A 23,765-nucleotide genomic window follows, 5' to 3' on the forward strand; every position below is an offset into this window, starting at 1 on the left:
CATTTAACTGCAGGAAAACTTTCACAGGGAGACTGTAAGAATCCAATGAGACACTGATGTGAAAGCTCTTTGTAAAGCAAAGGTCTCATATTGTCCTATACTGGGAAACACTTGTTAGCACAGACAGGAACTCTGCAGGTGGGGCCTTTAATTTTCCCAGTGAGAAAGACTCACTCGTCATCACTGAAGCAAGGACATCCCATGACCCATGACCTAATTAACCATTATAAAAAGACCCTTAGAATGGAGTCTCACTGTATTTTTCAATGTGTCTGAGACACTAATAGGAATTTACTTATTTTATCCCTATTTCTTTCAGTAAGTAAAAAACTAACATATACAAAGCAGTTACTATGTGCCAGGCACTATAGTAAGCATTTAACATCAATAAGGTCATTTCATTCTCACCATCACCCTGTGAGGCTAGACTATGACTACACCCATTTTACTGATGAGGAAACCAGGGGCATGGATTAGAGAAGGATACACAGTCAATCATGACCAAAGCCAGAATTTCATCTATATTGACTACATTCATCAGTATTCACTGTCTTCTCTATCTTTGCTATTTTCTCCTATTCCTATAAACCAGACCCCTATAGAGGCCATTGCATTTCAGTACCTTTGGGGTGACAGCAAATCGTCAGAACAGATTATTCTTAAACCTGGAATAATCAAACGCAGTCTGATGAACTGTTACACTGTACTGGCAGAATACGCCACGTCAACAGCCACCTATTAAGGTGGGAAGATGAGGCTATGTAACTTTCCAAAGCATGGCAGGAGAGCTGCAAATGGCAGGGAGGGTATGCCTGGGGAGCTTGCTAGCCACAGCTCTTGAGAAACAGTTATTGCATTAAAAGGGCATGTAGAATATTTTCCAGACTTCCCAACCACACAAGCTTCACCCTAGCTTTGGCATCAGCGCTCAAAATGTGTGGCTTGGACACAAATCTGGAATCAATAATCTCTCTAGCACCTTGTGCTTCCCTTCCCTGCTTCAAAAGTCTGTTCTGTGTTCTCTTCCTTTAGGATTTGCTAGAAGACTAATTACTGAAGTTGAGTAATCTGTTTAGCCCTACAGGCGATAACTCTGTGCATTATTTATATGAGGGGCTCCAATATCTTAGCCCTCAACAGCTGTGATGAATTTGGGAATTTAAAAGCACCATGGCAGCTCCCTGGGAAGCTGTTTTGGAGATGGTCCTTTTATCATAGTGCACAGGTGGCTTGCCTACGTGTCGAGCCAGCAACTTAGGCCGACACCTTGGATGGCTTCAAAGGGAACACAGTGGCTGGAAGTTCCAGTGGCGGCAGGTTTATTCAACCCATGTTGTGCTTAACCTTCCAGGAGTGCACCTGAGCAGCAGGGGTCATAGCAACATATTAATTTGGGGCACAATGGTAAAAAAATTCTAATTAATTGAAAAGTGCCCATGTAGGAAGATTTACTTCAAGTTTTCTTTAAAAATAAGAGCAGTCTTTAAACTCTGGATAAGGCATTAATCCAATTAATGAAGGCATTAAGCAGAGCAATGAACCTTATTTTGCAAAATTATTTGAAAGGCCCAGGATGAAAGAAACCAGTTGGTGGAGCAGTATAACTACCTTCTGGCACATGGCTTCTTTGAGCATTTTTTCCTTCTATTTCTGCTGTTAATTTTTCAGCAGATCTCTTTCAACACCACCACCAAAGCATTCCACATAACTCAAGACAGTAATTTACTCACAAAGAAAACACACCTCCAACTTTATTAATAACCAACTTTTTTTATTAGAGCAGATACAGTTGTGAAAACTGTACATTATACATTTTGGTTTCAAGAATTATAAATAAAGGAACTCACAGGTAGGGAGTTCTTTTTCACAGCAAGAAACTTTAAATAAACAAAGTCATGTTTTATTAAGTACATTGGCAGACTTCATGTGCTGTCCAAAATGTTGAGTACAGTATAACAACCCATTAGAAAGAGCCTTCATGTAAAATACAGCTGTGCACATTTTAGAAAAATACCAACAATTTGAGCTTTGTTTTAAAAAAGCTTATAAATCATACATATATTTATAAATGGGACCAACATGCTCACTTTATAAACATATCCTCTCGCTATCTGTTACCCATTATTTCCAAAGCATTACACATTTTAAATAAACACTTAATAAGATTAAATATTTTATTATTTTTTTTAAAAAAACAGCTTTCCCAGCGTAAGGAGCCATAGGGTTTGGGAGGGGCAGTGAGAGTACTGAGAGTGACGCAGGAGCTTTAAACGTTTGTTCTCAGGTAAAAACGGACTTCCTAAATTTAAAATTCAAAGCAAAATGTAAAAAATGACTATACGAGTTGAAATTTTTCATTTGCTCTCTTTCTGCCTTCTTCTTTATTCCATATTGGTCACACCCAGGATTTTCAACATATTGTGCTTCTGTAAGAAACATCACTGGGTGACTACCCTGCAGGTGACAAAGCACTCAGTCCACACCTGCGCTAACCAGGGAATTGTGGGAACTGTCTCTTCTGCATTGAAAAGGTAGCTAATATGGTAACAAAAAAAAAAAAAAAAAAAAAAAATCTGATTAAACCATGCAAATCATGAAAATATTTAGGAGTAGCTCCTCCTCTGCAATGTAATGTTTTATAAAGATTTAATAGATTAGATAGATACCTTTCTTCCCCTGATTTAAGTAACTACTTTTATAAAGACCATTTAGTTTCTCTAAGTAAGCATGCTTCTGAATAATAAAGGGTAAATTATAAAACAGCAAAAATCCAGAAATGTCAGAAGGACAAAAAGACTGTAAAAGACACATATTTAAAATAAAAATGTCTAAGCCTTTAAAATGTGAAATGAAATTACAAAAGGACTTTGAAAAACAGGAAAGGCAGAAAACTGACAGGCAGTGATTGAACAAGGCTTTATGTTCTACCTGAATGTATTCAACAGAAATTTAAGTTGGAAAAAGAAAACAAGAAAGAGCAGAGCAGTTTATTAATAGCATCTTGCTTAACTTTCATGGGAATTAACACAGCCACCGACAAGATTTTATTTGGTTGTAAAGTACGTCAGCAAAGAAACTGAATCCTTTAAACACTGATTACTGCAATCCATGCAACGTTTGGACTATACTTCTTAGAATTCTGTTGTGTTTCAGCTTTTAAAATTTAGCACTTCCTAAGTACATAAATAATTCACCTCAGTAATGTTAAAAATATTTAAAATTAAATTAGTTCTTAGGAAGGCATAGTGTCTTCAAATTGCTAAATTTTAAAGATAAATAACCTTTTACAAGTATAGGAAGAATAAATGACATAAAAGATGGTATATTGCTATCAAAATAAGCACATTTTCACTAGCATTTTGTTGTTTCTTTTCCTTGTGATGCAACACGTGTGTTTCGTCCGGCCAGGACGGCAGGTGGTAGATGACTATACATCATATTTAAATAAACAGCAAAAATGAACAGAGTCGTGCACAAGCAAACGAAACGTTCTCTCCCAGAACATTCCAGGAGATGTTAAAGCAGCAGGTCATGGCATAAGACTGGTGAGTGATGCTGCTACCTATTTCTTCTAATGAGATAGGAGTGAATGTTGGAACCACGTCCACAGCAACACAATCCTCCGACCGCATTCCTCGGGCAGTCGTTTCCCCAGCTCCCTACTAAAAACGTCAGATGGTAAAATAGTAAGGCAGCTGTTGACTTCCATCAAAAAAAAAAAAAAAAAATGCAGCTCCATACATTTCCAGTTTAGTCACACTCTGCTAGGACAGATGGAGTAGCCAATGCCAAGAACTTCGCCGGATGGGGCTGCTTCAGCAGATTTTAAAAAAGAATTATTATTAAGTTTTGCTCTCCAACATGGCTGTGCGCTTCAGCTCCCAGAGGACCCCAAAGCCACAAAGCACTCCCAGGGGAACCGAACAGGTCCTCTGGCTGAATTTTCCAAGTTTCATCTCTCTCGCGATCCCATCCTAATTCCAAGCCTCCTTCCCTGTGTCTGAGTCTGCCTGGGGTGGGCCATTTAAAGGGCTGACGGAACCACTGCAGAGAACTGTGGGCTAACACACCACTAGTTGTCAGGACTTCACTGAAGGGTCAAAACAGTTATAGCATTAAGTAACCATGTTGAATCACATTCAGGCATAGCCAAAATTAAAGTGAAGGACAATACGTCATTGTTAAAAAAATAGCAAATTTGAATATGAGAAAAGAATGTTATTTACTATGATTTTAGATGGAAATTAAGGCGATTCTTACCTTTCCTAATTCCAATCAAGTTAGAAAGTGAACAAAAAGAATGGCCAACCCGATATTCAACAGCATGACAAGGACAATCATGATTGAATTAGGGCCCTGAAAATGAAAGAGAACAAAACTGTAACTTCTCCATGTTAATATCAAGATATTACCAAAGCCAATTACTGAAGAAATGAGAAAGTTAACATGATTGCAGTAAATAAGACATAAAAGATGACAGCAGTTCTGAAAGGTGTAGACTAAAAACGGCAATGCTATGTTTAGATGGAGACATTTCAGAACCTTCACTTAAAAATGAATCCAGGCTTGAATCAGTTTAAAAACGTTTTAAACAACTGATCCACTTCATTCACCTCAAAACAATGGACAACAGCGTGTGATGAGACACAGCTCACCCTAACAGGGCCTACGATCGGCTGGGAGTTAAGAGGTGCCTTTGTTGTTAGAATGCAGTTCAGATGAGGAAGAGCTGCTTCCTCCTCAGGGCAGTTAGAACATGACAGCAAAATCTGTAGGACAAAGCCACCTCCAAGGAACAATTCAGGGAAAACTCAAAACGAGGTTCTCTACCTCTTGCTTTTTCCCTGGTCCTCTGTTTGGACACCACCCTTTCCGTTAAGTAAGAGCTGTAAGTGAGAAGTTGGATACTTTCAAAAGTTATCTTACAGGCCTAGCTTTTCAAATTTCTCTAATCACAACCACAACATTTCAGACATCAAGTTATATTTTACAAACTACGAGATCCTATTTTGATAAATATCATTATAATAAATACCAGATAGTTGTCCAAGGGCCCCAAATTTTTACTTGTTTAAACAAACCAACCTCATATAACCCATCTTTTCAGATCTGCTCCATGAAGAAGCCACCTTTATTACAAAGACATGATTGTGGTATTTACTGTTAAAATAATGTCTAATTCTTATATAGCATTAAAAGTATTCTAAACTGGCTTTATGAGGTAGGTAGTTTTATTGTCCTTCTTTTACAGATGAGGAAACTGGTACTCCATTTGGATATTGGGTAAGACTACACTGAAACAATGTTACAGAGGCCTCAAAAGTATTGATGTTTTTTGGGTGTGGGGTACGTGAATAAGGGAGATTGGAGCTGCCATTGGTCAAGCACTTATCAATTCGGGTCTAGGGTTTGGGTCACACATCATTTACTCAAGAAGGTCTCTTTCCCTGACTGAGCCCATATCTCCATAGTAGAGGTCAGAGTGCTCTGCTCTTTCTCTATCACAAGGTGTTTCACACTTGATTGTCCTTTGTTGTTTAACTGCTATTTTCCCCCACAAGACTCTGAGCTCCACAGTGGCAGGGGCCTTGTCTTATCCACTGCTATGTACCCAGTGCACAGACACATGACATTGCCCAATTCATTCAGGCAACCAATATTTAATGAGACTCTACTATCTTCCAGCACATTTCCAAGTGCCGTGGATGTGGGTTGTTTTGTTTTTAAAACAGGCTCTTGCTGTGTCACCCAGACTGGAATGCAGTGGTGTGATCTCAGCGCATTGCAGCCTTGACCTCCCAGGTTCAAGCTATCCTACCACTTCAGCTTCCTGAGTAGCTGAGACCAACAGCTCGTGCCACCAAACCTCGCTAATTTTTGTATTTTTTGTAGAGATGAGGTCTCACTATGTTGCCCAGGCTGGTCTCAACTTCCTGGCCTCAAGCGATCCTGCCACCTTGGCCTCCCAAAGTGCTGGGATTCCAGGCATGAACCACAGTGCCTGACCCAAATGTGGGTTGTTAAACAAAACAGATTAAATCACTGAATTAAATGAAGAACGAACAGGGTGATGAGTAAAATGGGGGAGGGAGAGGAAGTAAACATGAGTCCCCTTTAAGTGGGGACTATTAGGCAGAAGAAAAGCATCAGTTCCTAAACCCCAAGTAAATGGGAGGAAAATAAACATTTTTTGCAGGTTTTTATAATGCTAGGCAGTGGGTTAAGCATCTCTGAGATTTTTTTTTTTTATTCTTCACAAGTGATTATTAGTTCCATTCTACAGAGCTTAAGAGGACAGCTGTCTTGCTCAAGTTTCCTCAGCCAGTTTGAACAAATTAGAACTCGAATTAAGCTTTAGTGTGGTCACTTCAGAGCTCCATGCTCTTTTCTCTGTATGTCTATTAAAGATACAGGCCTTAGTTTAAAGGCAATTTCCCATTCAGTTCTTTAAAACGACATTTTCCTCTATATCCTATAATTTCCACAGTATCAGAAAAACATCAAATTGTGATAACGACCAACTGCTCTTTTAGAATAGTTGTATTCTAAATTAATAGGAGAGTCCTAACCTGTGCAACTCCTCAATTATGGTTATTTTAGAGCATAGAAATAATGCAGGAAACTCTTATAACTCAGAAAATAGTGGAGATGATCTTTCAATGTCACAACTGAGCACAGAGATTAAGGAAATACTATTACAGGCTAAACATCCCTTACCTGAAACGCTTGGGACCCTAAGTGTTTGGGGTTTCAGATTTTTTTCTGATGTAGGTGTTGAGCATCCCGAATACAAAATTCTAAAACGCTGCAATGAGAATTTCCTTTGAGCATCATGTTGGTGCTCGAAAAGTTTCAGATTTTGGAGATTTAAAAAATTTTTAATTTTTGTGGGTACACAGTGGGTATATATATGATATTTTGATACCGGCAAACAATGTGTAATAATCACATCAGGATAATGAGGTATCTATCACCTAAAGCATTTATTCTTTGTGTTCCAAACAATCCAATTATACTCTTTTAGTTATTTTATTTTATTTTTTGAGGTGGAGTCTTGCTCTGTCGCCCAGGCTGGAGTGCAGTGGTGCAATCTTGGCTCACCGTAACCTCTGCCTCCTGGCTTCAAGTGATTCTCCTGCCTCAGCCTCCCGAGTAGCTGGGACCACAGGTGTTCACTACGATGCCCAGCTAATTTTTGTATTTTTAGTAGAGTCGGGGTTTCACCATGTTGGCCAGGCTGGTCCTGAACTCCTGACCTCAAGTGATCCATCCACCTCAGCCTCCCAAAGTGTTGGGATTACAGGTGTGGGCTACCGTGCCCAGTTCTCTTTTAGTTATTTTAAAAGGTACAATTAAATTATTATTAACTACAGTCACCCTGCTGTGCTATCCAATACTAGATCTTATTTTTTCTATTTTTTTTTTTTTTGTATCCATTAACCATCCCCCCTTCTCCCCTATGTCTTCACTTTCCATCCAGCCTCTGGTAACCATCCTTCTACTCTCCATCTCCATGAGTGTGATCCCTTTAATTTTTAGCTCTCACAAATAAGTAGAACATGCAAAGTTTGTCTTTCTGTGCCTGGCTTCTTTCACTTCACATCATGACCAGATGTTGGAGCATTCTGGATGCTCCACCTGTACTACTACACACTTGGATTAGATTTTGTTCATGAGTGTTTTAAGAATTTTGGATCATTTCAACTATTCTGGGCTACTGGGTTTATTTTATGATTTTCAAAGGTAATTTAGTGATATGAAAGGTGAGGAAAAATACACCTGGTCAGAACAATACAACATAGACTTCGGTGTCTTACAGTGGACCCAGGAAAGTGAAATAGCAGAGAACGTGCCTTCCATGATGCCAACTTCTAAAGTCCAAGGTGTGCCTGAACCTTAACTCCCATTTCATAAATCCTTATAAGTTTCTGTGAATTTATCTAACCCCTTTGAATTAGTGAGTATTTTGAATTTGTATATTCTCTTGGTTTGAATTTAGATTACTATCTTATCTCCAGTTTTTAGCCCACATATCACTGTACTGGCAACCCAGATTCAATGAATAGTGAATGAGTGCTTTATCCAAAATGAAACATACATACATATATATTTTTTCTTTTGCACGCACACACACACACACACATATTTCTCCTGTATATGTTCTAATATACACACATATATTTATCCTACCAGGGTGGCTCCACTTAGAAAGCTATTTTTAAAGGTGACTCAGTGAAGACGAGGGAAAACTAGACATGAAAGGTTCAAACAGCAACCAGGGGAAAAATAAAAATCCGGGATGCTCTGTTCAGTGGCAGATACCAAGCCCTGGCCTCTGTGGTTCTTTATATACCTAGGCACAGGATACAGGGTGAAAAGCTTTAAGGTAAAGTCCCATAAATACGACTGTGGTGGCCTGTTGTAGCTTAAAATAGCAAAATGAAAAGAAAATCTGTCTTGCTTTTCAAGACTGACTGGGACAGGTGTAATACAAGAAGCTGTAGCAGGGCACAGGGTAAGTCTTGATTGGAAGAAATTTTCAGGTGGTAAGAAAATAAAAAAAAAGGAAATCAAAATACAGAAAGAAATCTTAACTCAAAAAATTAATCTTTTTTTTTTCCTTTAAGAGATTGTCACTCATATTTAAAACTGTAAGGAATTTTCTGCCCAAAGAGTTATTATGGTTTATGTGAAATCTAAAGCTTCTCTAGTTAGAAACACATGAGAAGAGCAAAGTTTAATTAAGTATTAATAGCAAAATTTAATTATATATATTTACCTCTTTTGGGGGTGAGGTTCAAACCCGATTTGATGGGGACGCTTTAAATTTTACACAAATTCAAAAGAAACATTAGATAAACCTCAAAACAAACTTGGATGCAAATCGCAGGAATGGCTGAGAAAAAAGTGTAGTCATTTTTCAAAATGGGCTGAGATACCTAATTGGAAAATTCCCTTCTTGTCTACTTGATGGTAAGATGCTAAAGATGCCTCTTCTGACCCTACCAGAGTTGTCATGTTGCAAAACCCCATAACAATTTCAGAATCACATTGAATGCATGCCCCTAGGACATGAGTCCCTATGCAACCATTGCCCACAGCGGTCACAGAAGTTTCTTGAGGAAAATCTTCCTCAAGAAAGTAATCAATGTCACAGCCTCCCTTCTCCTACCTCTCATACTCGAGTTAACTAATTTCCTGTGTTAGTCTGTGTCCCAAGAGATTTTCTGTATTTCTAGGAGATCAATAGCCAGGGTGATCCTGAGGATGGATCAGATCTACTTGAATATTTCTGAACTGCTTATGCTTCAGTTAGCATTGTGTTGAAACAAACATCATAATAGCCAAGGTTTTTTGAGCATTTATTCTGCGCTAGGCACTATGCTAAGAACTTTTAAAGTATTGACTCATTTAATCTTCACAACAACCCTGTGATAGGTACAGATGAGGAAACCGAGGCACAGAGCAGTTAGGAAACTGTCCAGGGTCACACAGCTGGTAAGCAACAGAGCTGGGATGTGAACCGAGGAAGTTTGGCAACAGAGTTCAATTCTGTGAATTTTAAAATTATTCACGAATGTCTAACTTACACAGTGTCTTTCTCTCAAAACTATGTAGTACTCCATTGTCTTTCTCTCAAAACTATGTAGTACTCCATTGTCTTTCTCTCAAAACTATGTAGTACTCCATTGTCTTAAAGGTCATCCACTGACAACATTTATGATGACTGTGCCACTTGCTAACTCTGAGAAGTGGGGAAGGCAGCTTTCTGTTACTATTAGGAAGACAATGTTAATTGTTAGAATCTCTGCATGAAGGTGTCAAGTCGATCTTGAATTTTGCAGAGGCAGTCTAAAGCTCAGGGTGGCTGCGGAGCTGCTGGGGCCTCCCTTCCCCCTTGGGATGTAGAGGGGCACCCTAAGGACCAACTACTGAGATGGAGGATGTTTGTCTAACTCCAACAATCTGAGAATTCTGCAAATAAGTAAAACAGATGTTTTTTCTAAATGAGGAGGCTGTGAATTTACCAAACATATGTATACTACTGTTTTACAGAGAGACTCTTTCAGCTAAGAGCTGGGTAATTCAACTTTTTTTTTCCCCTATCACAGCCTAATGTATAGGATGCTGGGGCATACGCTTCCCCTTGTAGAGATCTAGAAGTCAACTAAAGCCCACAAATGGGTACCCAAAGGTATGGAAGATATGGCCTTGCATTGTTTGAATTTTTCCCCGTGTAAATAGGGCAAACTAATACTGATATATGCAAGGCCTTATTAACCTGGGGATAAACATGCTGAAAGTCAAATGAGAAGTAAATTATTATATTTAACAAATTCAATAGTGATTATTATAGTTGTAATGTCAGGATACTGACATATTAAGGTTTAAAATCTTTAAAATGAATGCTTACTGAAGAGTCAGAGTCTTAAAGCTAGTCTGTTTTGAAAACAATTTTTCTCCATGCAGGTGGACTCTTAGGAAGTTGGTCCAGTTTATCTGAATAATTTATGTTTAGCTAATTAAAAAGTTGAAAATTTGAAAAAAGAAGAGAACCAGTGTTTTATAGATATTAGCAAAATAAACACACTTAAGAAATTTTAAGCATAAGTTAGCAGAGGAATTTTAATTGTTTAATCCTGTGAGTAAATGAAACAGACAAAAATAAGAAACTGATGGCTCTACTATATTCTTGTTGGCCAAGATATTAATCCACACCATTATGCAAATATGTCTCTATAATTACTAGTGAATACTACGTGTGTAACATTCAACACCTCTGTTCTAAAGAGATGTGACCAGGTCAACAGGTTATTTTTTAATCAATAATTAGCTTCAGATTTTATAAATTCCATAGCATTTGATAAAATACTAATTCCATATATTATTCAAAAAATCTCCTTTGGAAGAAGGCATAAAGATTTTTCAATAACACAGAGCTTTTCTGGCTGAATAATAAATAAATATCTTAAATGCTTAAGACTAATTGATACTGATAACCTGCATCTACCAGAAAACTGAAATTGTAAGAGTTCTCACACTTTGAAAAGACAGAAGACCAAAGAAATTCTCTTGAACTGTTGGAAATTTTCAGTTCTCTTTTGGGAAAGAAAAATGTTCTAGCTGCAAAGCCTGGCTAATTAAAGTCCAAACTAGGTATGTATGAGAAGAATTCACAACGGCTAGAGGAGACGTTCTTTTGTGTAAAGATGCTGACCGCTGTGGTGAAAACAGGAGGGCTAAGAACTTGGTGGTGCCGTTTTCCTAGAGCTCTGGGAGCGGCTGGCCCTTGGCAGGGGTCATGATTCCTTTCCAGCAATCAGAGAGCAAGCTACCAGGAAGCTCACCAAGACACTCTGTTAAAGCCTTGCTAAAATGTGCTAAGATGCTGTGCTAAGCTGGTCAGGTCTTACCTACCTGAATTACATCTAAAGTGGGGCTGGGTGAACATAGGGGTGGTGGGGGGGAATTTCTGCCCAGAGAGCTCTTTGCTGTCTCAAGCTACAAATGTGTTATGTGCTGCTCTAAACAACCCTGTGCTTCTAGAATCTTGGTGAGCCTAATGTGGTCAAGATGCACAGTCACCCCACACAGCTCGCTGAAAGAAACAAAGGGAAGAAAGAAAGAGAAAAACGCTACTTGCAGTACTTACTGAATTGGCTTCTTTTTCCAAAGCAGGGCATGAATCGTTGCTTGCTGGATTCTTTGGTATAGCAAGTTCAGACTTCTTAGCTTTTGGCTCAGCTTTGCTTTCTTTGGCAACTGGTTTTGTCACAGATTTGGAGGGACTCCACTTGTTAGTGGATGGCTTGTGCACCAGTGCTGAGGAAGACTGGCTGGATCCATCGCCGTCCTCCACGTCTACTGGAGGGTGCTGGGGGGCATTCAGCTTCACGTAGTAGCCATGATACTGAGAATGCAGCTCCCCGTTACTGGGGTTGGGGATGTGGTGGCGGCCAGAGTACTTGGACTGGGGCACAATCGCTCCTGCCTCCTTCGTGGGAGCCTTTGACATCAAGGGCTTATTGACAATGGCTGTCACCTGCTCATCAGCCACACTCCTTTTGTCTTGGTTGAGTCTCGCCCCTGAGCTGGGGTTTTGCTTCTTCAGGGGCTTTGGGGAGGAAGTAGGAGAGTGGCTGTGTTTGGGACTTGCCTCAGGAGATCTTGGGGGTGTCGTGCCTTTGCGATAAAAATGAGGAGACTCCTTTGGTGTAGGTGGCTTTTCTGGTACCTTTTCTTCTGGATTTTCTTTAGCATCTACACCTTCCTGAAATCTCTGCTTGACGTAATCAGGGCCTGGCCAAAAAAAAAAAAAAAAAAAAGAAAAAAAGAAAGGAGGTATATATACATATATTTTGCTAAATCAGATTAACCTTTTCTCTTTTAAAAATAATATATTCATAAGGCTTTGACTAAGCACATATTTCATTCTCTAGGGGAAAAGTTTATTTATTATGGAAAGGCTGCTTTTAAGATAATACAGAATCTAAACAGTTCTGGCTTCCCTGATAATTGCATTCTTTCTGCCTACTTGCAGAATACAGAGGCAAAATTCATGTTGATGGAACATTGGTTGCAATATCATAATTAATCTGCTTATTCAAATTATGTGGTGTAACTAAGACACAGAAAGTATATACTTGTACAAGGAAGTAAGCTGACTACTGTAAGCATCTGAAAATTTAATAAAGTATACTGCAAGAGGAGAACCTGTAGATAACATATTTTTAACGATCTATCATCAAACATGCATTAAAACTTCCTAGTTTGAAACAATTCCTGAGGCTTAGGTTGCACAACACAAAGTCACTTCCATGTAGTCCATTCACAGCTATGGAAAACAAGGATTTGCACAAGCAGTGTTTTGCAGGTATCAAAGTCAAGACAAGGCAGTCGTCTCTGGTTCTGTAGCTTCAAGATTTTTTTTTCCTTTTTTATATACCTCAGGATTGTTTATAAAAATTTTGTTTTTTTTTTATAAATGGGATCAAATTTTCATTAAAAGAGAGGCTATTCTTCTGACAGAGGAGGAAAAAATGAAAAAAAAAAGTGGCCCTGCTGCATTGTTATTTCATGGGGAGTGAGCTATAAAGAAACAGAGTGTGTGCCACAAGATGTCCAGGCCCTGGGAACTCGAGGAGGCCGTGGTCTGGAAAGGGGCATCTCTGGGCTGAGACAGAGACCTTAGACTTCTAGGGCCTTCAGCTCTCAGCAAGTCATGTGCGTACTTTGGCTACCACTCCACCCATCTGCCACTTTTCACCTCATAAGGTGAGGTCAAGGTTACATGCAGTGCAATTGACCCTCTTCCTCACAAATGGGCAGAAGCTGACAATGTCTCTTGAGTACATACGGAAGACACTGCCCCCACCGACATGCTTATAGAGAGTTGACAGGTTCTTGTCAATTCCACAACACTGCATCTGTTCATTTTCCTTCCTGCCTTCTACCCCCAACCCTTCACCCCAGACAAACTCACTAACTCACTAAAAGATTTACAGAGGGGCTGAATAGCAATTATCCTTAATTGTGAAACTACATACTGCACACTTATACTTTTAATTGCTCTTCCCATGGTGGTCTGAGTAATAAGTTATTGTAATGAGGCTGCTATTTAATTATACAAGGAATTTTCCAAAATTTAAAGCCTCACCAAAATCTTAGGGAGTAGGTGTTATTATCCCCATTTTACTGAAATGGAAACAGCTATAGCAGCTGAAAAAAAAAATCACATAGCTCCTATTATCTTTTAAGAAAAAAACATAATGCAACACATAATATTTTAAAGCCAGAAACAAGAATTCCCGAGCACCCACCATCGCAAGTTATACTCAGGGCACAAAACATAATAGTATTATCACAGTTTCCACCTTCTAGAAGATACATCCACTCCTGGGGATTCAAGTTTCCCAAATCTGTCAAGATCGCACATCGACAATTGAGACTTCCTTTCTAAACTGGGTAAGCTCCCCCTTTACATAACTCACAATTTTCTTTTAATTCCTCCATCAAAAATGGCAGTGTTAATTCTTAGGCCAGTGAAAGTTATTTTGAATGATGAAAAGGGGCAACTGCAAGCATTCAAAAGGTGATGTCCTTCTGTTTCTGAATTCTTTCTTGGTGCTGTGTGTCTGGACATAGCATTAAGGGGGAAAAGGGCAGCATGAGCACAAAAAAGTTATGTCTTTCATCAGCTGAACTGTCCCTGCTCTTTAAAACTCATCAGGTCATTCATACTAGTCTGTCATGGAGAAGCCCCTCGTGATTCAACTGCAAGCATATTTTAACAAAATCCCCCTTCTTCTGTGATAAAGTATATTCTCTAATACATCTTGATGCAGTGTGATGTTTACATACTTTTCCCTCACTTCTCTACCCAAAATTTCACTACAGTTGGTTTTATTTGTGCTGTACTGATATTCAACTTCATAGCATTACTAAAATACCCATCTAGGTATGGCAGTGGATGTACTGTGCAAAGATAATTAAAATAGTCAAGTGCCTTGGAGCCAATGGACTTTTAATTTAAGCCACTTAATGCTGAAACAATTACATAAAATACAAAGTGCTTTTAACATCTTTGATCTAAAGATAAATGCAAGTTATTTTTGCACAGAAAAATTGCCAATATCTACTAAGATTAAGGCACATTAAAAGCTAATGTTTAACTTAAATATACAGAAAAGAGTGAAAAAATAGACTCTGGCAAACATTTTTCGTTATACATTCTCAAAGTTGGAGGGAAAAGGTAAAGAGTCATTGTGCCCTGAGAAATGAAGCTGTCACAAAGCCCACGCATTTCACTTAGAAGATGTAAGACCGTGAGATTGTAGCTTACAAATCTACGATTTAAATCTTTGTGATGCCCTCATCACAAAAAAAGTCATTTTTTTGAGGTGATAAATAGGTTAATTAGCCTGATTTAATCATTCCATATTGTATTAAGAAATTGTAATATCACTTTGTACTTCACAAATATATACAACTATAACTTATCAATATATACATTAAAAACATTAGGATGTATCCTAGTGACCTTCAGTACCACCAGTATAGGTGGATTGGCCAAGGTGAGACTGATTTGGCCATTGGAATAATTTGTATTAATGAGCTTATGAAGCTAAATTTTGGATTCCATTGAAAGTATTTCTTATGATATTTATCAACTCTCATATACTGGTCTAATCACTTCTTTAACCTTTAGAAATCTAATGTGTCACCTCTTTGGACACAGTTTTCTTGTCCTAAATGTAGTAAGAAAGGCATGTCTTACATGATTACTCATGCCCACTCTGCTAAGATGAGTTTAGGGTATACTCACCCAAATTGATCTACAGGGCTTCTGATGATACTCAAAATCTGTTGAGCTCAAAGAATTTACTAGAATGGTGGAAGTACATTTTAGCATCAACTTTCACATTTCAAAAATTCCTAGCTTTATTATGCATTCAAAAAATATCTGGGTAAGAGAAAAAATGCACTCCTAAGCAGGGGCGCCTATGCTTGCTGCCTATCAGAGCATCTGAGGTATTATAGCCAGAGATTTTAATAAGTATGAATTGAAGCCTAGAAATATTAATGTTTAACAAATGATCTGAGTGATTCTAACGCACTGGGTTATAGGCATTTGACAGTATGCAAGCAATATGTTGATATTGCTTGCATTGATTGGTGATATTGCTTGGTTGATATGTCCATAGCACCAGCCCTACATGACTACATCCCGTTGGAAATGGTTCCAACGTGGCACAGTCATATAAGGCCTAGCCAACGAAATGAGGATATACAGTTAGATTTTCCAGAGGAAGATTAAATGCTTTTAAAACAAGACGTTTAATATAACGCAGAAGACAGAAGTTTTTCCTGGACTATTTTCTCTTGGAAGGCACATGTTGTGCCTGCTACTTGTTCTGTGTAGTAAATGTGTGTCAGCATTGCAGAGCCAGCAACATAAAGTTGATGAGATGCAGCGGTTCATTAAAAAGACTAGTCAGAATATTGCCAGGGAGGGAAATTATGACAAATGTTGATAGTTGTTGCAGTCAGCATTTTCATCTGTTTTTATAGACAGTATCTATGAATCCCAAAGGATTTTCTCCCTCTGGAGACTCATATTGGGAAGAAGTCAGATACAGGTCACCCACTCACGGATATGGCTGCCACACAATGTGAAAAAATAAACAACATTCAGCATGTCATCCACCAACACTCAAAGGTTACTCGTTACAGTTGGCACGAAGGCTCTGAACAGATATGGCAGATGGTGGCAGCAGGGTATCCAGCTAGTTCTTCGGAGGTGAGCCTCGGTGGGCTGGCTATGGGCAGAAGCACCATAAAGATTCCCCAACACAAATGTCTATGAGGGCAGTGCCAATATCAAATGTTTTGTAGCAACAGCAGTAGTCATTAGTAGAAATTAGACATTTTCTGTGGAGACTGACAATCAGTGAAAAGAGGACCAGATTGAAAGAGTCTAAAAAAATTGTGTAACTGGTAGCAGGATCACTTTTTGTGTTTGATATAGAAAGAACACTCCTTTCCTATAGGACTTCACGGTCCCGTCTATAACAATCCTGCAATTTCTGTGACCACAGCCATAGTGCTCTGGTCTGCAAACTGTGGGACATCCTTTCTAGTACCCTGCACTTGGCTGGCACTCAATATCCACTTGTGAAACTGAATGTACTGGAATGAATACATGGTATGAGTAACCAGCAAACTCATGAATTATTAATTTCATGTCAACTAGTGGATTATTCAGTTTCCCTTTTTAATGAAAAAATTTATTCAGAATTTTGGGTTGGAAGGTGAGCTTAGAAGTCATCTATTCCAGGATGCTTCCCTTTTCTTAACCAAATCCATGACATATTAATGATAGGCCTAGACAATTATGTAATGGAGCTATGCTTTGATTTCTGAAGTCTTCTAATTCATACCAGAAATGCAAGCTTAGTTGACACTGGTTCATAATAACCTGTGCTAAAGACTTCACTCTAAATAATCGATGCACTGTGTGTATGAGCACATTTATGCTTAAACATGCGAAGACAAAGCTTGTTGGGGATGATACCCAGAGAAGCAGGCTGGCTGTCTCCCAAGAGGGCTCCAAGTACTAAATTTACCACATTCCAGGGCAGTGTTTTAATTTCTTTAACTCATGCTCAGCCCCTGCCTCCATCAATAAATACAAAAATTTTACATGCTACTTAATATCACTTGAAATTAAAAACAAAATGAATACCTCGACTAAAAGGAATTTTTTTTTTTTTTTTTTTTTTTTTGAGACGGAGTCTTGCTCTGTCGCCCAGGCTGGAGTAAGTGGCACCATCCTGGCTCACTGCAACCTCTGCCTCTCGGGTTCAAATGATTCTCATGCCTCAGCCTCTCAAGTAGCTGGGATTACAGGCATGTACTACCAGGCCCAGCTAATTTTTGTATTTTTAGTGGAGACGGGGTTTTACCATGTTGGTCAGGCTGGTCGTGAACTCCTGGCCTCACATGATCTGTCTGCTTTGGCCTCCCAGAGTGCTGGGATTACAGGCATGAGCCACTGTGCCTAGCCTAAAAAGAAACTGAAACAGTGGGAGAAAGAGCCACAGATCTAGTCTCCCAATCTTCCTTCCCAGGAAGGGGCGCAGCCCGGTCTCCCCTGCTTCCTCAGTGGTTACCCTCTAAAGCAAGCTTGTACAACCCGTGGCCCAACACAAATTCATAAACTTTTCTTAAAACATTATGAGATTTTTTTGGTGATTTTGTTTTAGCTCCTCAGCTATCATTAGTGTTAGTGCATTTTATGTGTGGCCCAAGACAATTCTTCTTCTTCCTATGTGGCCCAGGGAAGCCAAAAGATTGGACACCCTTGCTCTAAAGCCTACATCACCCTTGCTGGCATAGAAACCTGATTTTACCAGCACTTTGAAGCAGCACCATCCCTTGGGGCAGACTCACATTACCAAAGCTCACCAGACTGACGTACAATCCTAGAAGGCCAATTTACTAGTTTACAATGAGCAATGTAAATGTCACACAGGTCAGGGGACTCATGCTGATACTACCAGTACATGCTCTCCTTGTTGGCAGAACTCCATGGAAAGCTCAACCAAAATTAGAAAGTTACTGGTGAACATGGAATCAGAACAAGAAGCATGAGCTGAATCAAATATGTAATGGCATCAAGCTGGGCTAGCCTGATACATCCATTTCCTGAGTCAGGGTGATCTTGCCAGTAAAGCCATACACCATGGCCATAGTTCCCTGCATCCTTCCCCATAATAGAAACGTCCTTGCCAATGTGACAGCAGTCTTCCAAGGTTCTGGCTCAGGCTTCTCCTCCTCTGGACAGTGTTGGGATGAACACTGCCAATTTTTGCCTCTGTGACTCTCTTTTTTCTACACTTCCTTGGGTGACCAATTTTTCTTTAGATGTTTTTATAACCCAATCAGGTTACAAGGAAATCCTGTGGTTCTTAAAGCCACCCTATTACTTAGGATGACCTGATCTACCTTTGTATAGTTTCAGGGACTCATTTTCAAGCTGAACTCTCAGAGGGCAATCTTCTAAATTCTTGGGGGATGACTCACTCAGTCACTCCCACTAATGGCAATTTAGGTTTCTGTGTACGTACACAATTATCTATATATACATTCACAAACATCCATTTGTATGCTTTTGGTTTATTAGAGCTTAACCCTTTGGGGGAGAAAGCCATCCCACATGGCTATGTTTTTCTCTTTAATGACAAAAGTTATGATTTTATTTAAAAATTTTTTGATTAATCTACATATAATCTACTAGCAACCTTTTTTTCTACTTCTCGCTTTTATAATCAAGAGGCTATGTTTTTTCCTTAGTTTCTAACTGAATTGTAGAATAATACAGTTTTTTTTTTTAATATAGATTCAATGCCATCCCCATCAAGCTACCAATGACTTTCTTCACAGAATTGGAAAAAACTACTTTAAAGTTCATATGGAATAAAAAAAGAGCCCACATTGTGAAGTCAATCCTAAACCAAAAGAACAAAGCTGGAGGCATCACGCTACCTGACTTCAAACTATACTACAAGGCTACAGTAACCAAAACAGCATGGTACTGGTACCAAAACAGAGAAATAGACCAATGGAACAGAACACAGCCCTCAGAAATAATGCCGCATATCTACAACTATTTGATCTTTGACAAACCTGACAAAAACAAGAAATGGGGAAAGGATTCCCTATTTAATAAATGGTGCTGGGAAAACTGGCTAGCCATATGTACAAAGCTGAAACTGGATCCCTTCCTTACACCTTATATAAAAATTAATTCAAGATGGATGAAAGACTTTCATGTGATACCTAAAACCATAAAAACCCTAGAAGAAAACCTAGGCAATACCACTCAGGACATAGGCATGGGCAAGGAGTTCATGTCTAAAACACCAAAAGCCATGGCAACGAAAGCCAAAATTGACAAATGGGATCTAATTAAACTCAAGAGCTTCTGCACAGCAAAAGAAACTACCATCAGAGTGAACAGGCAACCTACAGAATGGGAGAAAATTTTTGCAATCTACTCATCTGACAAGGGGCTAATATCCAGAATCTACAAAGAACTCAAACAAATTTACAAGAAAAAATCAAACCCCATCAAAAAGTGGGCAAAGGATATGAACAGACACTTCTCAAAAGAAGACATTTATGCAGCCAACAGATACATGAAAAAATGCTCACCATCACTAGCCATTAGAGAAATGCAAATCAAAACCACAATGAGATACCATCTCACACCAGTTAGAATGGTGATCATTAAAAAGTCAGGAAACAACAGGTGCTGGAAAGGATGTGGAGAAATAGGAACACTTTTACACTGTTGGTGGGACTGTAAACTAGTTCAACCATTGTGGAAGACAGTGTGGTGATTCCTCAAGGATCTAGAATTAGAAATACCATTTGACCCAGCCATCCCATTACTGGGTATATACCGAAAAGATTATAAATCATGCTGCTATAAAGACACATGCACATGTATGTTTATGGCGGCACTATTCACAATAGCAAAGACTTGGAACCAACCCAAATGTCCAACAATGATGGACTGGATTACGAAAATGTGGCACATATACACCATGGAATACTATGCAGCCATAAAAAAGGATGAGTTCATGTCCTTTGTAGGGACATGCATGAGGCTGGAAACCATCATTCTCAGCAAACTATCGCAAGGACAAAAAACTAAACACCGCATGTTCTCACTCATAGGTGGGAATTGAACAATGAGAACACATGGACACAGGAAGGGGAACATCACGCACCGGGGACTGCTGTGAGATGGGGGGAGTGGGGAGGGATAGCATTAGGAGATATACCTAATGCTAAATGATGAGTTAATGGGTGCAGCATACCAACATGGCTCATGTATACATATGTAACAAACCTGCACGTTGTGCACATGTACCCTAAAACTTAAAGTATAAAAAAAAAAAAGAACTCAAACAAATTTACAAGAAAAAACAACCCCATCAACAAGTGGGCGAAGGATATGAACAGATACTTCTCAAAAGAAGACATTTATGTAGCCAAAAGACACATGAAAAAAAGCTCATCATCACTGTTCATTAGAGAAATGCAAATCAAAACCACAATGAGATACCATCTCACACCAGTTAGAATGGTGATCATTAAAAAGTCAGTAAACAACAGAATAATAGAGTTTTAAACTAAAGAACATAAGATTTAATTAAGATGGAAAATATCTGAAAATACTGCCAGCTCCTGAAAATAGGTAATTTGCCATGGAAGTGTTCAACATGTAAGCTATGACAGGCATCTTTTATTCCAGGGTTAACAACTTCTATGCACGAACACATGCATTCCAAACAATGGAGACTTTTATATCTGAGATATGTAAATTAAACGGCCAGCCTAATTTAGAAGTACTTGAAAGCCCTTTTTGAAAATGTCTATCTGATTTGCTCACCCTGTAAATGCAAAGTGGAGAGCATGAGTTATGCTCCCTTGAGAAGATCAATAATACCCGCGACAGAAAAGGCTTTCTATACAGTTGCTGAAGGAAGTGCTGGCTTTGGGTCAAAGGGGACTGCAGCCTCCCCGACAAGCTCTGGTCTCAAATAGACCCGCTGTCGTCCATGCTACTGTGATGTATTCATTCCTGATGGACAACTTGCTTATATGAAGCTGTTTTAGCTAAGAAAGGGTGGCATTACATTTTCCCACAATATTTTTTTCCCCCTCAAATGCTTTTACACCAGAAAAGGCTTTTAAAACCATTCAGTCTGGGAAACCAAGATGATCTTTCGTATTATTTACCTCTTGTTAACACCTAATAGAAATCTAAAGGGACCCCATTCCCCAACAGAATTAACAGAACCGAGAAATTACCATCTGCAGACAACAGTAAGTTTGTTTGCTTTCAAAGCCGCTCAAGCCCAGTGCCTCCTGATCAGTCAGGTTCTTTCCAATGGCAGCACTGCTAGGGAGGAGACAACAATTTCTCCTGGGTGGCTGAACTCTTTTCCCAGTTCTCACGCCCTGGAACAGCTAATTTGCCAATATACATAGGTACCAGGGAAGTATGAGTTCATTTCATGCCAGAGGAGAGTTTATTCCTACCAGAGGTCGCTGCAAAAAATGGAAAGGTTCCTTTTCCTAAAAATTGTGTATATATAAAAAATGATTTAAATCTCAACCAGAGGTTTAAAAGAGACGCATGTGAAAGAAAATACCCTTCTCAGTGGCTGCCCTGGACTTGAACTCTTAGAGAAGTCACTCTGTGATGATGATATCTATCATTCAACAACTACCTTGGGTCCTTCCCCAGACTTTCTCTTATAAAAACCGAATCTTCTTTGCCTGGCCTTTTACTGTCTTCTTTCTTTTCAGGAACCTCCTGCCCCCATTCTCCAGGTCATTTCTCATTGCTCCATCCTTGATTATAGCCAAGTTTCTAGCTTTTCTACAAATCTTGCTATTTTGTTCACTTTGACTTACGTCGTTTGTTAGGACTTGGTGATACCCTGTGGGTTCCGACAGCGTATACCCCTCACCAGAGCCAAATATGTATCGAACACCTACCTCATGCAGGGTGCTCGGCTAGGGACAGGATGCTGGTTATACAGCTTGATTTAATAAAAACCAGTGCGGAAAAATCCTTTACTAAGAAATGTAACTTTTAACAGAAATTGAAAACATTTATTTTGGTTTCTTCACCTAGAAATCTGTTGATGCCTCAAGCAATCACTAGAAAGATGTTCTTTAGAAAGCAATGGAGAATATATACAAATAGGTGAATATTGCCTTTTTGAAACTCAAAACAAAAACACTAGTATATCATAGAGGGGGTGGAAAGAGTCTACTAGGAAACTACTAGAAAGTGAATTAAGAATTTAAACTATTGCAAATATTTGTTGATTGCTATTTTGTAACATCTGAGAGGCAGATGACCAAGATCGATTTTCTTGAGGTTGTCACTTTTATTTCTTCCATCATGACATGCATTTTCCTCTTACTCTGTGCAGATTAATCACTTTAAGTGGTATGCTGTTATACTTCCTAACCACAGTCCTTTGAACTTTAGTTCAGATACATTAAAAAAAAAAGTCACAGTACTGACTGGTTCTTCTCTTACTACTAAAAGTGCCTCTGAATTTGGGGGTATTTGTTATAGAATCTGTGGCTGTCACTAAAATAATTTCTTAGAATCAGATATTTTAGATTCTTGTCTAGTTTACTGCTGTCAGCTCAAACTTTGTTGGTCATATGTAGAGGGGAGGAAGGGCGAGACTCTGGGGAATAACCCATCTCCGGGGCTAACACTCAGGCTTCAGATGATATTTATTACTACAAGTTGAACATTCCTAATCCAAAAATCTGAAATGCTCCAGAATCCAAAACATTGTGGGCACCGACATGATGCCACAAGTGGAAAATTCCACATGACCAATGGTCACAGTCAAAATGCAGTCAAAACTTTGTTCCATGTGCAAAATTATTAAAAATATTGTAGAAAATTACCTCCAGGCTATGTGTATAAGGTATCTATGAAACATAAATGAATTTCGTGTTTCAACTTGGGTCCCCAGCTCAAGAGATCTCACTATGTATATGCAAATATAGAAAAATATCAACAAATCTGAAATCTGAAACTCTTCTGGTCCCAAGCATTTCAGATGAAGGATCCTCAACCACATGCACCCCTGCTTGTTTTGTATAATAGTATTGCTGGGATTCAGGAAGCACAGATCTTTATGTTGAAAGGAAAAGGAAATAAAAGCAAGCCAAAGCCAGTGCTCCTGCCTCACCCATCAAAGGAGCACTGTTTTACCTGGTTGGTAGAAATCAGGTGACAGCTCCCTGGCCACAGCTCTCGCGATGTCGCACTCCTGGCGAGCGGCCAGCGCGGCCTGGTCGGCGGCATCGGCCTTCGCTCTGGCGTGTGCAGTCCTACACGGGGCACAAAAGGACGAGTCAGCATAGGTGGCCCCTTGTTACTTACACAGGGACAAGCAAATTGTAATCTGGGAAAAGAAATGTTAATTATGATTATGGCCCGACACCCACAAGAGCAAAAATTTTAGAGTCCTATTGCCGTGAAATTTCAATGAAGATGACATAGATGAAACTAAACTACCCATGAATTGCCTCAGCCCTTCTCTCAAGGGAAATGAAAAGTAAGAGCAAGGTCTGTGTAGCTTGACGCTAAGTGTGGTTTTCAAAACTTACTGGATCAAATCTCCTGTTGACTTTGGTTGGCATTCCTCCCC

The 23,765-nt window shown here is 39.1% G+C and overlaps 1 protein-coding gene across 4 annotated transcripts in view; it reads right to left on the minus strand.

The window, feature by feature from the left end:
- Positions 1 to 1,753: 1,753 nt before the first annotated feature.
- Positions 1,754 to 23,765, minus strand: part of JPH1 (junctophilin 1) — an 82,900-nt gene continuing 60,888 nt past the window's right edge. The window contains exons 3-6 of one of the 4 annotated variants that reach the window (XM_054498423.2): positions 23,327 to 23,445; positions 11,654 to 12,300; positions 4,261 to 4,356; positions 1,754 to 3,813 (exon numbers count right to left, since the gene is read on the minus strand). In XM_054498423.2, the coding sequence (XP_054354398.1) occupies positions 4,276 to 4,356; positions 11,654 to 12,300; positions 23,327 to 23,445 (847 nt within the window). In that variant the 3' untranslated portion in view covers positions 1,754 to 3,813; positions 4,261 to 4,275. Of the gene's footprint in view, positions 4,091 to 4,260; positions 4,357 to 11,653; positions 12,301 to 23,326; positions 23,446 to 23,765 lie in introns of all 4 variants that reach the window. The other 3 variants (XM_054498422.2, XM_054498425.2, XM_054498424.2) reach the window with 3 other exon arrangements.

The sequence above is a fragment of the Pongo pygmaeus genome, chromosome 7, assembly GCF_028885625.2.
Source record: "Pongo pygmaeus isolate AG05252 chromosome 7, NHGRI_mPonPyg2-v2.0_pri, whole genome shotgun sequence".
Lineage (NCBI taxonomy): Eukaryota > Metazoa > Chordata > Mammalia > Primates > Hominidae > Pongo > Pongo pygmaeus.